Raw genomic sequence first — 16,854 nt, 5'->3', positions numbered from 1 at the left:
TAAGCACACGCTGGTATTATTACACAGGCGTCAGTATTTTTATAATACTAGTCGAGTGTGTGCTGCGTTGTCACAGCTAAAAACAGCGATATTAATTACAGAAATACACATTTACTAATCTGAGAATTTAGAATAATTACTGTAAAACACACGAATTGGCTCGAGATTTAAAGAACTGTGGGATTGAGCAAAGTTGCGGCTGAGAACACCAGGATGTGTTTGGATATTTGGGAGATTGATAACATACAATTTCGGTAAATAAAGGTTAAAAATATGAAAAAAAAATCTATTCCTTTGTGATATTTTGAGATGGATCGAACTTATTGACGTTCTACAAGTTGTCAGCATTTATTATACAACTTTTTATTATAGCCTACTCGTTACTACCTTCAAAATTAATTTTTTCCCAGCTTTATAATAGTTAATTTAACATAAACTTCAGGTTATTTATGTTGCTTTTCAGATAATTTTTACACATTTTTATCATAAACTTTTACGCTTCTTGTAGGAAAAAACGTGGTGAACATTTCTGTTCAGTTGCAACTTGCAATTTACTCAATAAAATCTATAATTTATGAACTAATGGAATAACAGGAAAATTTGAAAGATGTTTGAAGATATTGTGGAAAAAATGTAAAAAGTTATTTTCATCTCACTAACTATTTTTGCTCTATCAAATATTTACAAGAATTGTTTAAATAAACGGTTAACAACTGCAATAAAAGCATTAATTAAAACAGATATACACTGTATTATACAAATATATATAAGTTTTTTAAAGGAAACTTTACAGAAAATTTTACAAGGGAAGCCAAGCTCATAGATAAACAATTACATTCATAAATTTTTATTTTATAGTTCAATTTTGGGGAATTTTTACAAGTATATTATATAATACAGTAGTGCAACAATAAAAAAAAACATACAAAGAGTCTCACGGTTGAAAATATAAGGTTACATATTTTAATAACTTATAATATAATTTGTAGAATATTTTACTAGAATATAAATTAAAAAACATAACTCAAGAATATCGAATTTATAATTTATAGCAATTAAATTTGCAAATAAGCATTTTGATATAATGTTCCAAATTAGTCCAAAGCACGTAGGTATACACAGAAAAATTTTTCGCAGGGGAGCGAAGCTAGAAGACAAATAAATTACATCAATAAATTTTTATTTAATTATTTAATTTTGTGAAATTTTTGAGACAGTTACATATTTTTATAATCGAATATATAAGGTTAATTTTCATTGTTTTTTAACTTACAGATTTATTTTACGTAAGAGCTCTTTTGATAGAAAAATTTTATTGTTTATTACGCTGAAAATAGGTATTACAACCACGAAAAATAAAACAAATTTTAAAAAATAGTATAATTTTTAAAAAAAAAAAACGACCCCAAAAAATAAGATATAATTTCAAAAAATTTACTCTATTCTTTACAATTATTGCCCTATTAAAATAAAACCCAACTATAGAAATCATACCAAAGTTAAATTAAAATATCATAATTAAACCAAAACATTTAGACTATAACGAGATCAAACTAAGATTTAATTATTAAATTAAGATTATATCAAAATTTAACTAAGTTATTAACAGTAAACATAGATTAAACGAAAAAATTCAGATGAAATTAAGATTTAATAAAAAATTAAGTTAAAGCCAAGATTTAACCAAAAAGTTCAAGTCAAACTAAGATTAAACAAAGAGATTCAGATAATACCAAGGTTAAACCAAGTTTAAATGTAAAGATTAAGGTCAAACCAAGTTCTAACAAAAATTTCAGATAAAACTAAGATTAAACAAAAATATTCAAATAATACCAAGGTTAAACCAAGTTTAAATGTAAAGATTAAGGTCAAACCAAGTTCTAACAAAAATTTCAGATGAAACTAAGATTAAACAAAAATATTCAGATAATACCAAGGTTAAACCAAGTTTAAATGTAAAGATTAAGGTCAAACCAAGTTTTAACAAAAATTTCAGATGAAACTAAGATTAAACAAAAATATTCAGATAATACCAAGGTTAAACCAAGATTAAACCAAAAGATGAAAATTAAACCAATGGTAAACTATTGATAAAATATTAAGACTAAACCTATATTACACTAAGATAAATCCAAAAAATCAAGATCACATTAAGATTCAACCAATATCTTGATATTATACCAAGATTAAACCAAAAGATGAAGACTAAACCAGAGCTAAACCAAACGATCAAAATTAAACCATAAAATCTAGATTAAACAAAAATTGAACTGACATTTTTTCAATAGATTAAGATTGTGCCAAAATGAAACTAAATTATTAAGATTAAACCAAAATTAAACGAAAATATTAAGAAATAACGTAACCAACACCTTATTGCTTGCTGAGGAAGTTTTATTAAAAACGAACGTTTTCGATCTACTTAACGGATCATCATCAGGCTAGAATATACGAAAATGGAATACATCATAAATGGAACAATAAGTTCAAAAATTCAAAAATATCAATAAACTGATANAACCAAGTTATATCCAAAAAATTAAGCTTAAAGTAATATTATACAAAAAGATTCAAATAATAGCAGGTTAAACCGAGTTTAAATGTGAAGATTAAGATCAAACCAACTTTTAACCAAAAAATTCAGATCAAACTAATACTATACAATAAGATTCAAATAATACCAGGTTAAACCGAGTTTAAATGTAAAAATTTAGATCAAACCAAGTTTTATCCAAAAAATTCAGATCAAACTAAGATTATACAAAAAGATTCAGATAATACTAAAGTTAAATTAAGATTAAACCAAAAGATGAAAATTAAACCAATGGCAAACCGAAATATTAAGACCAAACTAAGATTACACTAAGATAAAATTAATATATTAAGATCACATTAAGATTTAACCAATATCTTAATATTATACCAAAATAAAACCGAAATATTAACATTAAATTAAAATTAATTTAAAAGATAATAATTTAATAAAAATTAAACGAAAATATTAAGACTAAACCAAAAGATGAAGACTAAACCAAGGCTAAACCAAAAGATTAAAATTAAACCATAAAATCTAGATTAAACAAAGATAAAACTAACATTTCTCCAATAGATTAATATTGTGCCAAAATGAAACTAAATTATTAAGATTAAACCAAAATTAAACGAAAATATTAAGAAATAACGTAACCAACACCTTATTGCTTGCTGAGGAAGTTTTATTAAAAACGAACGTTTTCGATCTACTTAACGGATCATCATCAGGCACGAATAAATGAAAATGAAATACATCATAAATAGAACAATAAATTCAAAAATTCAAAAATATCAATAAACTGATAACATATCAATTAATAAGAATAAAAATAAATTGTAAACGATACCAATTAATAAATAATATACTACAGCGACTAAACATTAATACTAAGTTTCCTTTAAATCAATTAAATATCATATTTCAGATGATGCGCTACTTGTAAGGTTTCTAACGGCAAATTTCCAAGCCGATATTAATTGATATGTTATTAGTTTATTGATATTTTTGAATTTTTGAACTTATTGTTCCATTTATGATGTATTCCATTTTCATATATTCGAGCCTAATGATAATCCGTTAAGTGGATCGAAAACGTTCGTTTTTAATATAACTCCCTCAGCAAGCAATAAGGTGTTGGTTACGTTATTTGTTTATTTTTGCTGGGTACGATTGTATTCAATATTGAAAATATTAAGGTTAAATCAAAATTAAAACAAAAAATTAAGATGAAACCAACATTTAACCAAGCGATTGAGACAATATAAAAATCAAACTAAAACAGTAAGATTAAATTAAGATTAAACCAAGAAATCAAGATCGAACTAAGGTTAAACAAAAAGATCGAAATTAAAACAAGGTTAAACCATAATATTAAGAATAAACCAAGATTTAACTAAAAGACTTAAACCAAACCAAGTGTTCATCAAAAATTTAAGACTAAATGATGGTTAAACCAAAAAGTAAAAATAAAACTAAAATTAAACCAAAAAACTCAGATCAAACCAAGTTTAAATTATACTATTCAGCTTTAACCAAGGTTCAATTAAAATATTAAAACTAAACCAAGGTTGAACCAACAGATGAAAACTAATCCAATATTAAACTTGAATAGTAAGACTAAATTAAGATTGAAGCTAAAAATCAAGATTAAACCAAAAGTAAATCGAAAAATTAAGATTGAACCGAGATTAAATAAAAAGGTCAATACTAAATTAAGGTTGAACCAAAATATTAAGACTGAACCAAGATTAAACCAAGATTAAACCGAAATATCAAGATGAAACAAAAATTAAACAAAAAAGTCAAGATTAAAATAACATTAAACCAAATAATTAAGAATTAACCAAGTTTAAACCAAAATATTTAAATTTAACCAAGGTGAAACCAAAAAATTAAGATAAAACCAAGATTAAACTAACTACAATGATTAAACCAATTAAGAATTTTAATGAAATTCGAATTTATTAGATTCGTCTAAGTATTTAATCTTAGCTTAATTTTTAAAAGATTTTATTAATTTATAAATTAAAACTGTCCATAGAAAATACGTAGATATGTTACAAGTTGTTGCATAATAGAAATATAGTAGAACCTCGATTATCCGACTCAGTTGGGGACTGGGGTTAATCGGATAATTAAAAACTCAGATAACCGAATATTATGAAAAAACCCATTATTAGTGTAGTATATTATTACATCCCATGTAATTAGTGTATTAGCATATCGTTAACATACTTTGCGTTTAATTTTCATCGATGTTAAGCCTAACAAAAATTTTTAAAAATAATAATTGTCGCTATTGAATCGTTAAAAATTAGAAAATTAAGCCTCGTTTAAATACTGGCTCCCTTTAATGATCGATCCAGTGTTGCCAGCTAAAACACGTAAACATAATATTAAAGTAGCAAAGACATAGCCAAATATCGTAGCGCCACATCACTAGCGGACATTTGAAATTTGCCGACTAAGATGGTCCGTTAACCGAGGTGTCGGTTAATCAGGGGTCGGATAATCGAGGCTCTACTGTATAAAAAGCATATGATTTGTATGAAAACGATCGAATTTTCGTAATAAGTAACAGAATTGGACTGTTTCAAAAATAAAACTCTATAGAACTATTTTTTATTAGGTTAAAGTTTAATTGTAATGTTTATAAATAAAAATTAGTGTTTTTCGGTTGTGCGATAAAACCATCTCAAGGAGAATTTCTATCCTTTTTATTTTAACCTAAAATATCTATTTAAATATCGATAATAAACTAATTTTCTTACGTCATTAAACACAAACATATATAGGCCTACGACAGACAATTTATTTCAATTACTAGCTTTATGAAGTAGCTATTAGAACATCAATGGGCGAAGTTTTTCTATTAGAACACGAATCGTTTAGGGATTTCTCTCGGTTTTGATTTCTATTATTTAAGATTATAGCCAGTACAAAGTTAATTACGTGTAACATACGTTTATATTCAGGCTGTTGCAAATAATTTCATTGTTTCCAACACAGATTTTTTGTAATCTTCTACCGCAAATGAGTTATTGTTAAGCGCTATTATGATCTCAACACTGGAAATATGAACGTGTTAATGCTTGTTTTCACGTTATTCTTTGCACGTCGTTATGAATCAAAAATCTTATTAGATGAATTAAGTTCGGGATTAAGTTAGTCATAACCAGTAATAATTCGAAAAATTTCGATAATTAAGTTATATTATAAATACGTTTATCATATTCGTTTCTTCACCAAAGTTATGTTACGTTTCCTTACATTACAATTAACATAAGTGTTCAATTCACGTTTACCTTTACTTAATTTAAAAATTTGTTCAGTAGTTAACAAAAATATGTATTTTCTTTGAAATTAGATCATTTATTTATTTTGTTTCTAATGTATAATCAGTTTCAGTAAAAAGTAATTAAAGTGAATCCACAAGGAGCTAAGAGCCTGTACTTCCTGAATTGCAAAACTCCAGAATTCTATCTAAGCTTCTCCTGACAATTCTGAAGTGTATCGAAGTTACGGACAATGAGCCTTGTAAAATTCTAGTTACGTGCTTTCGGGAATTATCGTGTTCGCAAATGCTACAATTAAATATTCTATTACATAATTGATTTAATAAACAGAAAATATATTCGAAATTATNTGAGCGTTTTCCTTACTACCTCATCTGTAATTGAAGTAGAAACTCAGATTAAGTGTTATACTACACCAGACCTAATAGTTTCTGTGGTCTGGTAAAGTGGGTGTTCGTATTATATTACTGCATTAATATACTAGTACAGGGGTTCTCATAAGTCTGGGTTCGCATAAGTCGGGGTAGTGTAAGTCAGGGTATTACTGTAAACAGAATTTTCATTTTTAATATCTGAAGTTAGTTTATAATCATGAAAATAAAATGCAATTATCCATTGCGAATTATCACAATGTCTAGCCGCAAATTTTAATCTATATTTTTAAATTTATTCAAATTTATAATATATTCTCTTCGCCTGAAATTAATGGCTAGCCCCTGTACATCATACTTTTCCTGTTAACGACAAAGTTGTGCTAATCATCTCTCTATCCTCTTTCATAGGAAAATGTTTGAATTTAAATAACGCAATTTCCGTTCAAAACAGAGAATACCTATATAGTTAATTGGGACGTCTGTTAATTAATTTATCGAATTCATGCTGAAAGCACAGGTAAAGTTGAAAAGTTATGTTTCGAGGGTAGAACCTCCTTCCACCTTGTGTTACCTAGTTACAAGCTACTTATATTTGTAACGTGTTGGTTCCAGTTTCCATGGGGACATAAAATTNGAAATATTTTTTATTAAGTTAAAGTTTAATACTTATGTTTATAAACAGAAATTAGTGTTTTTCGGTTGTGTGATAAAGGTATCTCAACGAGAATTTCTATCCTTTCTATTTTAACCTAAAATATAAATTTCAATATCGATAATAAACTAATTTTCTTACGTCATTACACAAGAACATATACGGCAGACAATTTATTTCAATTACTTGCTTTAAGAAGTAACTATTAGAATATTTATGGGCGAACTTTTTCAATTAGAACACGAATCGTTTAGAGATTTCTCTGTTTTAATTTGTATTATTTAAGATTACAGCCGGTACAAAGTTAATTACTTAGTCTGCACGTGTATATTCAGGTTGTTGCAAATAATTTTATTGTTCCTAACACAGATTTTTGTAAACTTCTAGCGCAAATGAGTAATTGTTAAGTGCTATTATCATCTCAACACTAGAAATATGAAAGTGTTCATGCTTGTTTTCACGTTATTCTTTGCATGTCGTTATGAATCAAAAATCTTATTAGATGAATTAAGTTCGGGATTTAGTTAGTCATTACCAGTAATAATTCGAAAAATTTCGATTATTAAATTATATTTTAAATACGTTTATCACATTCGTTTCTTCACCAAAGTGATGTTACCTTTCCTTACATTACAATTAAAAAAATTGTTCTATTCACAGTTACCTTTGCTCAATTTAAAAATTTGTTCAGTAGTTAACAAAAATATGTATTTTCTTTGAAATTAGATCATTTATTCATTTTGTTTCTAATGTATAATCAGTTTCAGTGAAAAGTACTTTTACTCCTAGCAAGAAGCTGAGGGCATCATGTACTTCCTGAATTGCAAAACACCAGAATTTAATCTAAGCTCGTCCTGATAATTCTGAAGTGTATCGAAGTTACGGACAATGGGCCTTGTAAAATTCTAGTTACGTGCTTTCGGGATATATCGTGTTCGCAAATGCTACAATTAAATATTCTATTATATAAATGATNTAGAAAATGTTATATATGTTGGTAGAAATATGTAAAATTCCATTTCATTCGCATAAATCGCGGGATAGAGATTCCATGTGAAATAGGAATGTGTTTCATTCACACCAAGTTATTTCATGTACGAATGTAACGACTCCAATTTAAAATATGTTATTTGTGATTCCTTTCGAATCTTTACATAATCGTTTGAGAATATTCAGACTTGGAAAATCGTTAAATATTCATTAAAGACTAAACTAATCATTTCATTTATATTTTCTTTAAATGATAAGGAAACACTTAAATTTTATATTAGTTTTTGTACATTCAGTTATAAATGAAAATACTACATTTTAAAATACAGTGGTGCCTCGTATAACGACTTAATTCGTTATAGGTGAACATGCGTTAAGTGAAAAGTCCCTTATACGAAACGCATTTTCCCATAGAAATACATATTAAAACATATAATTCGTTTCGCAGCACAAAATAACCGTACTGTACCGTACCGTACATAAAAAAAATAAAAATGGAGCAGTCACCAATTATGCCGGGTAGTCAGATGTTGTGAGGAGGAGCTGGAGGATCACTTTATTCACACATTCATACAGATACAGACTTTTTACACATTGCAGCAGGTCTCTTTTTATTGTTTTTTAATCGGAGTCAGATTCAGGAGAGGCTACTTGGGCTTGCAGGGTCAACTCCTCTTGTTTCATCTTTTGTCTTTTGACAGCTGGCTTTTTGAAAAACTTGTCTAAAGTAGTCTGTTTCTCTCTCTTCTTCAACACCTGTCGGAAATGACGGGCAAGGGTGTCATTGTAGAGATCATTGATCATGTTGGCCTCAGCTGTGTTTAAATAATGAGTGTTGGTAAACTCCTGAACCTTTCCCCATTTGACAAGGAAGTTTCTGTCAACTTTCATTCCTTCTGATGATTTCTTTGCTTTGTTTCGATTAAAATCACCTTTCTGTTTTTTTAGAAGCCATGATTTGCACAACACTTGAATAAATGTAAATACCCTGTACTCAGGTGATGTACATAATAAACAAGGGAGCAAGCCGAATCCCAACGGGAGCTATGTACTTCAGATATACTAATAATATTAATATATTATAAAAATAGCAGATTGTCATTGGCAACGGCAAAAGACTGGAAACGTCATTCGCACTTGTTCGCAGAAAGTCCATTGTTCACCTAACGTAACTGCCGAACGGAAAGTCCGTTGTTCGCAGCCAGTTCGTTGCTCGAGTCACGTAACGGCCAAATAAAAAGTCCGTTGTTCGAAACGTCTGTTATTTGAGGCACCACTGTATATATGTTCGTATGTTTGTTTTAATGTTACGCATATGGTTCTGTCATTAGCAGGAAATTTAGCATAAATAATCTTTTACATCTTATATATAGGCTACATATTAAATTTCACCTATTTCTCGTAACACTGTATTTAAATAAAAGAGCATTTATCGAATTTAATCTTGATATTTACTCCGAACAATATAGTGTATAATTTAATACAATTATACACTATATTGTTCGGAGTAAATATCAAGATTAAATTCGATAAATGCTCGTTTATTTATATAAACTGATTTATATAAAATAATATTTCAAAAATCTAATATTGTATATCTTTAATTTTATGAATTCCACGAAGGATTGTATTACCTGCATGGAATATTTATGTATTATAAATAACTGAGTAATATATCTATTTATTAAATAGCATTGGAATTCCTTTTAGAATCATAGACACAATGTTTACAATAGAAAAGTAGAAAAGACAAATACAATAGCTTGTACGATTCGTAACGTGATTGGATAAAACCCTGGTTAATGTCACGCCATCGATTTTCTTCACAATTGTCTCTATGAACTAATCACTGACCATCTTTTGGTTTACGTATTTACTTCAAGGAATCGTTTAGCGGAGACAAACCACTTACAGCGTTATTCTAACTTTTGTACTTTTCTGAAGTATTCAATATGCAAACAGTGTATATTGCCGAATCTGTATTCTGTTATAATTAAAGTCAACGATTAACTTTGGTGCACTTCGTGACTGTACAACGAAAAATAATCTTTTCACTTGTTTCGTACAAAATGCATTCACCATACAGCGATTGCATTGCCACAAAACTTCGACCTTTAATTTCTGTTTTCGAAGTATTTGCTTTGAATATTTTCGAAACATGCAATTGTCAAAAAGAAAACTCGAAAAGAAATCGGAAATTTTTTACAGTTTATACGAATTTCCTCGAAATATTTCTATGGACGATGGTATTAATGCTAACAGGAATGATCACATCTGAAGGCGTTTGCATTCAAATATTTTTGATATTTGAAAATAATAAATTTTACATTATATTCGTTGCATGGAATGCTTCCTTGTACACAGCTTTACAATTCAGTATTTTGCGAAGAAGAAAAATTAATATTCATTATTTGATGAAAGATTTTAAGGAAGAAGAAGAATTTATCGAGAAACATGAAGGTTACATTATTTATTATTTTTCTTTTTACGTTTTGATTCTCTTATCTTGCTCCACAATGAGTTCGTACGTTGGTTATTTTGCATTAAAATCGGCACAACTCAATTATAAAATGTCTTTCCTTTGTGCTATTAGCATCGAACTTTGGCTCGTTTATGTTGCTTCTCACATAGTGTGTATACTTCTTTTTTTTGTAATTTTTTTCTTACTTATAGGAAGAAGGTTGATAAATATGTCTGTTCAGTTGAAACTTGCAATTAACGCCAGCAGATCGTTCATTGATAAACTAACCAGAAATCTTTGGGAAATTTGGCAGATATTTGAAGAAATCAACGATAAATGGAAGGCGTTTTTCCCTCTTATTTACAGTTTTTTCGTCTATGAAACTTGCTTTTTTATATATATCACTCTCTTCGTACGTCTTGACGTAATTTTTCGTGTGGCAATCGCAATAATTGCAGTGACATTTTTTATTGGAGCTTTAATAGTGTCGTGGGCATTATCGATTTTTACCTCAATCGTGAGTATTGTTTTAATCAATGTGCAAGTTATAAAATGTAATTGTTTAAATAATGAACTTAATATTTATTTTTTATAAATATACTTCAGATATACGACAGTTTTATCAACATAGGAAAGTATAACTCTTCTATTTTCTCACCGAAATACAGATTTAAAGTACGTTATTTATTAATGTTCGTAGCCGAATTTATGTAATTTATTAATAATTGCATAATTTCAGATAATTTGTTTCATAAAGAGATTCGGAGGAAGACCTTTCGGGATATCTGTGTGGGGATTTTTCTACGTAAAAAGAAATTTCTTGATAAGGGTAAATACGTCGTATTATAGTGTTGTCTTCAGTTTTATTAGCAGAATACGGTATTCATATATTACGGCAGATATAAATTTTCAATGGTAAAATGCAGATATTTACTATGTTCATTGTTTAAAATTAGCAAAAAGACACTTCCAATTAAAATTTCGATAAACGTGTGTAAAATTTTTTATTTTGTAACATTATGTAATATTTTTTATAATATAAAATCATTTTTACAGCTTTAATTCAAATATATATTTTTAAGTACAGTTTTTAAATAAACAGACATACTTGAGAATTTTCATAAATAAAAAGAGTATTTTTGGTGTTATTATATTTATTATACTTTAACTGTTTTCAGGTGTTAAGTGGATTGTATTCCTTTTTCTCTTCTCTAATTCAATTGACCGGAGTTCTACGAAATAAGCGATGCTCTGCTAAAACTTATGTAAGTTATACGTTGAAGAATGAAACAAATAATTGAAAGTTCTCACATCGGTAAATTTCTTGGCGATCTTTTGATTAACTTTTGACTGCAGAAACACAAAAGTCTTAATACTCTAGTGTCTGACAAACAACGAGTTGTAACAAATGAATAACCGATGCTTTCTCTTTGAAATTTGACGATATAAAGTAATAAGTTTACTGTCAGTAGTGTTATGTGTTCTGAGGAACTGACGACAAGTTCTTGTGTCGTAGACGGATAGGCGACGAATTATAGACGAAGTGGCGACTTTTACTCTTGGAGGAACTGACCACGACCGCCTGAGTCAGCTTATCTTTGTCATATTTAAACGGCAGAATACGGCCAGAAGGTCAGAAAGTCGCGAGAAAACACGAAAGACAAGACGCTTTCAGCTAGAAAACTTGACAATTATCTCTGTAGACAATATAATATACTGTACATAGCACTGAAATGTAAACATACATTGAAGAGTTTTTCACTTTATAGTATTTTAATTTAATATTCTAATACTAGGGTTACACTATTTCACTTTATCTACACGTAAACAACAAACAATAATTTAGATATTTTCGCAGTTATTGATGTATTGTAATAGTTTATAAAACATATTTTAAGATATTTAATACATTAAATGAGTAATTCAATTGCCCCAAAACAGACATTGTAAAACGATTATGTTTATACTGTATATAAAATAAAACGTTGTACACAATATAAAATATATTTAAAATTCTTTTAATCCTTAATCGGTTTTTAACAATGAAAGTAATACGAGTTTTTTCAGTCGTACAATGCCCAAAACCGCTAGAATAATACGGATTACAGGCCTTGTGTTGTAGACGTATAGGTCTAATCCTTATTTCTGTTAACGAACATTATTTGTGAGAGATGAGGTAATAATTTGACTATACCATTGGAGAGCAGGCGACGACTGTTTGAACCTGCCTCTATTTGTCATATTAAAACGGCTGAATACGTCCTGGTGAGCAGAAGGTCGCATTTTTGGTAGTTATATATATTAGGTTTTACCAAAAAACTCGAAAAATGTGAGGAAAAACGGTCCATGTTTATATCGGTCAGTTAGGGGAAGGTAATTGCTTTTCGTAGTGTTGCACTGATCTGTTATAAGCAATAGGCCTTATTATCTCTGTAATTCGGTCTATAAAGCTGCAATTTTTTAAAGTAGTATAATACTTAAATTAACTAAAATCATAAGTAATATAGAAAATTAATCAGATGTTTAAAAAATAACTTTTTTTACTCGTTTTAAAATCGGAAATTTAAATGTTACTCTCTCGACTCTGTTATGTATAACAGAGAAAAAGTATGGCAATCGGTCAGAAAACGACGCCAGTAAGGTTTATATGTTTCTACACTCGGGGGTCATCGAAAAATCAAGAAATTTACAAGTTTTTTCCTATAAAATTCACCCCTACTTTCAAAATATAGCTTATACTACTTTATAATGATTAAAATACGAGCCTACAGATACTTAAATCTTGGTAGGATTTCCTAATAGATAGGGAGTGAAAAAATAAACAAAATAAGACATATTTTTAGTCTGAGGGAAACACACCCGAAAGCGAGATGTGTAAATGAGGTATACTTTCGTCTTTTTTAATTCAACTGTTGAATTTGCTTAACAATAAATCACGTTGTGAAATACTACATGTTTTCAATTATACTTTATATAAGGCATATTTTTCTCTTAATATTTATTTTACTTGCTATAGAGTGCTGCCATGTGAGAGAGAAAAGATGAATTGTCTAGTGTATCAATTACTTCACGTCCTTTTAAAATGCATTATATACATTAATTAGTGATAAATTTAAAATAATGAAAAATAAATCGAATTACTTCGATGGAACAGGTAAAGTTTAACTACTTTTTTGCTGGCGTAGGTGTACGCAAAACCTATGACAATCTCTTGAGGAACATCCCCATAAACATAAATGAAATAAATACATATTTTTAAACGTTCAAAATAATAAAATAATTTGAAATTAAATGATGCTGCAACTAACATTTTACAACACGTATGTACATTCGTTTCCGTCTGGTTTTTTAAACACCTGCAATGCATAATTGTCTACACCAGGCTGTACCTAAAATCTAAAAACTTTCAAATAAATATTTAAATCATCGTTTCGAATATTTATGTACACGTTACTGATATATGACTTGATTTTATGTATTGTACGAATATTATGAGAGTTGGTATGTACTTTCTTAATACAAGTCTTAATTTTATAATAATACTAGTTGCGTGTGCCTTGCTTTGTTTCGGCTATTGAGGGGATGAGAGCGGTGATATAAACAACGGTTTACTGTTAAAATATACGTTAATTAACCTAAAAAATCGGTATTATTTTCTAAATGTCGAAACATATAGAATATGTTAATCGGTAGAGAACATTTTACTTAACAAACATATATAAGTTAAGAGAGGATGAGATTTAAGGATTGTTTCAGGTTGGAAGCAAAATTACTTTTTCCAGGGTTACTTTTTCCAATTATGAATAATAATTCTTTATTAATTTAATTCGGTTTACAGGAGTAAAGGAAAGAATGCGTAGGAGAGAAAATGCTGCAACATACGAAACGTCAGTATACGCCACTTGAAAATGAAGTTTTTCGTCACATGACTTATTACGTGTGACTTTTTCCTATAAAATGAAGCTATTTCGCCTCGTTCGACTAATTATTCACTGTTAAAAGGTAAGTTTACTCTCAATGTAATTTAAATACAATCTAGATAGGTAACGTTTAAAACAGTGCGATGGAATGTCCGAGTCCGAGGGTCTTCTCTGTACTTCGAACGAGGGTGTTATAATTCGTTAAAAAGACACTTTCTGCTTGAACTGTAATGTTCAGTTTCCTATGCAGAAATGTATACAGGTTGCAGTAACATTTTTCTCTGTTTGATCATACTAGACGAGGCTTGCTTTATGCTTTATCTTCATTTCTATTTCCTTCGTGGTTCCTCTTTTTAAATGATTCTTTCAATCTAATGACTGAACAATACAGAAGCTTTCATTAATATTCTCCCCTATAGGGTTTTCTGACTAATTTATTAATAACCTGGCCTCCTAACTGAGGGTTAGCTCTCTTTTTGTAAGGCTCTGTCTACGCGAAATATGTTTAAATCATTTACTAATTAGTTATTTACAAATTAATTAATTAATTTCGCTAGTCTAACGTCTTCTGTATTCATTATAAGTAATATTAATCATGACCTTTTAATATTACAGCGAATAAAAGAAAATAAACGAAGTCACCACTATGAAAGGATTATTCTTTATTTTCATTTCATCTCTCGTGTTTACAATGATATGGGGTGACCATGACGATGATCACGACCATGATTTTATAGAATATATAGAAGAGTACTGCGGTAAGATAGTGTTTTACTGTTTTGCGTACACACGCACACACAACTGTTACATCACTATCAGTCTTTTTATATGTGCTGTCCATACACACACTAACACATTTATGGTCTACGATTTTCTTCACCCTTTTTCATGCTTAATAACTCGTGTGTCTTTTTTGAAAAACTCCTCAAATTTTTCAGGGAGGTTCCTTTAAGGGAGATTTATCCTGTTAAACTTTAGCAGTTTAGTATTTAGAGAGGGATCGAAATTGATAAGGCATTAATTATGCCATTGTTATTTACATAAAAAGATTTTTAACAGCTCTTCAGTAAGCAATAATAGGCAAACCTTAAAGTAAAGAACTCATACAAGAATATTAATAAAATTAATATTTATAGATGTGGTCGATTTTAATTGTTTTCACTCTTGTTTTCGAGTTGCCATTGGTGAAAAGGTAAAATATATTAATACTTTATGTATGAAATTTCACAAATATTTTTAATGAAAATCTTATTTATTATGCTTAGAATACCGAAATCTTTGGAGAATGTCTTTTGGAAATAACTGATGCAGAAACACCGCATGACATACAAGAGTTTCTCTGTAAAAATGCTACAGTAGAGGTATAAAAAATTAAAATAAAGTATTTATTTAATGTACATTTTAATAAATAATAAAGTAATAAATGTTTTTATTACATTTATTTTATGTTAATTGGGTTGCAATTTATTAATTACATACCTGTAAGTTCCCACTGGTGTCTGTCTGTCTCTATGCTTCCTTTCTTAATCGCCAGAAGGATGAAAGTCGTGACGACATATGGAAATCATAAAGGAAGGAGATCACGTTTAATTATATTAGAACATTTGCTTTAGACAGGTGTTTTTATGAAACTCATCACTATCCTTTTTCGCATCTTTATAATAATTAATACAAGAGAAAACTTTCTATACAAAATCCCATAACAACTGGGAAAGTTATGCAACTGATTGCTTGAGTTTTACTTAATTTTCTGTATATAAAATTAAGTTATTTGTTAAAACAGATAAAAATTAACTTTTCTACTTTATATTTTTATAGGAGATAGAAGTATTCGATGATTGTTTACACAGTGACATAGAAAAAGCAATAATATATGATGATGGATTTTATGTAAGTTTTTATTATTGCACGTATAAAAAATGAAAATAAGAAACTCATTAAATCTTTAAAAAATAAATTGATAACTTATATTTCTATTTTGCAGATTTGCATCCTATTCGACTTCTTTAATCTGTTTTATCCAGAATTGTTCTGTGACAGAATTTCCAGCTAAATTTCGAATGTATGCACGAATACGTGTGAAATTCTTCTTTAAATTCAAGATACCAGTAGACCCCCCTATAACAGTGTTGATAATTCCGTTTTATATGAATTCCATGTTGTACGAGTCACTTAGATTTTACAAATACGTGAGCCGTTCACAGCCCAGCACACGTATTTGTAAAATCTAAGTGACTCTTACAACGTGGAATTCATATAAAACGAAAAAATCAACAGTGTTATTAGGGGGGGTCGACTTGTAATTAATTAAAATCTTTAATGGAAATTAAAATTGAATTTAAGCATTACTCTTTTGTCTTTTATGTCTTTTACGTTTGCCATCCCCCCTTTTTTTTTTATAGAAGTCGGTGATTTGAATACACTGGTTGAACCGTACGAATAATTTGGATAGTAAAGCAAAGTGTCCCAATATACAGGGCAAATATAGTCCCTATTGAAAGTACGTGTGAACTCCCCAATTTTCGCTTTATCCTGTTATACTTACGTTGTCGTCACTTTTTCGTTTAAAATTCCATATTTAATAGTATGGAATATTGTTGAATGATTAACAGTTCATCGTGTTTGTTT

The 16,854-nt window shown here is 28.8% G+C and overlaps 1 protein-coding gene across 1 annotated transcript; it reads left to right on the top strand.

Moving 5' to 3' along the window:
* Positions 1-14,264: 14,264 nt before the first annotated feature.
* Positions 14,265-16,429, top strand: LOC111636575. Its single transcript, XM_023381852.1, has 6 exons — positions 14,265-14,308; positions 14,842-14,984; positions 15,363-15,418; positions 15,492-15,587; positions 16,045-16,116; positions 16,211-16,429. The coding sequence occupies exons 2-6, from the start codon at positions 14,873-14,875 to the stop codon at positions 16,277-16,279; spliced, it is 405 nt and encodes a 134-aa protein (XP_023237620.1). The 5' UTR covers positions 14,265-14,308; positions 14,842-14,872; the 3' UTR covers positions 16,280-16,429.
* The last annotated feature ends 425 nt before the right edge of the window (positions 16,430-16,854 follow it).

The sequence above is a fragment of the Centruroides sculpturatus genome, unplaced genomic scaffold (genome assembly GCF_000671375.1).
Source record: "Centruroides sculpturatus isolate CEXI.00-Female unplaced genomic scaffold, Cexi_2.0 scaffold1005, whole genome shotgun sequence".
In the NCBI taxonomy this organism is placed as follows: Eukaryota; Metazoa; Arthropoda; class Arachnida; order Scorpiones; family Buthidae; genus Centruroides; species Centruroides sculpturatus.
This window is presented reverse-complemented; position numbering and strand designations above follow the sequence as displayed.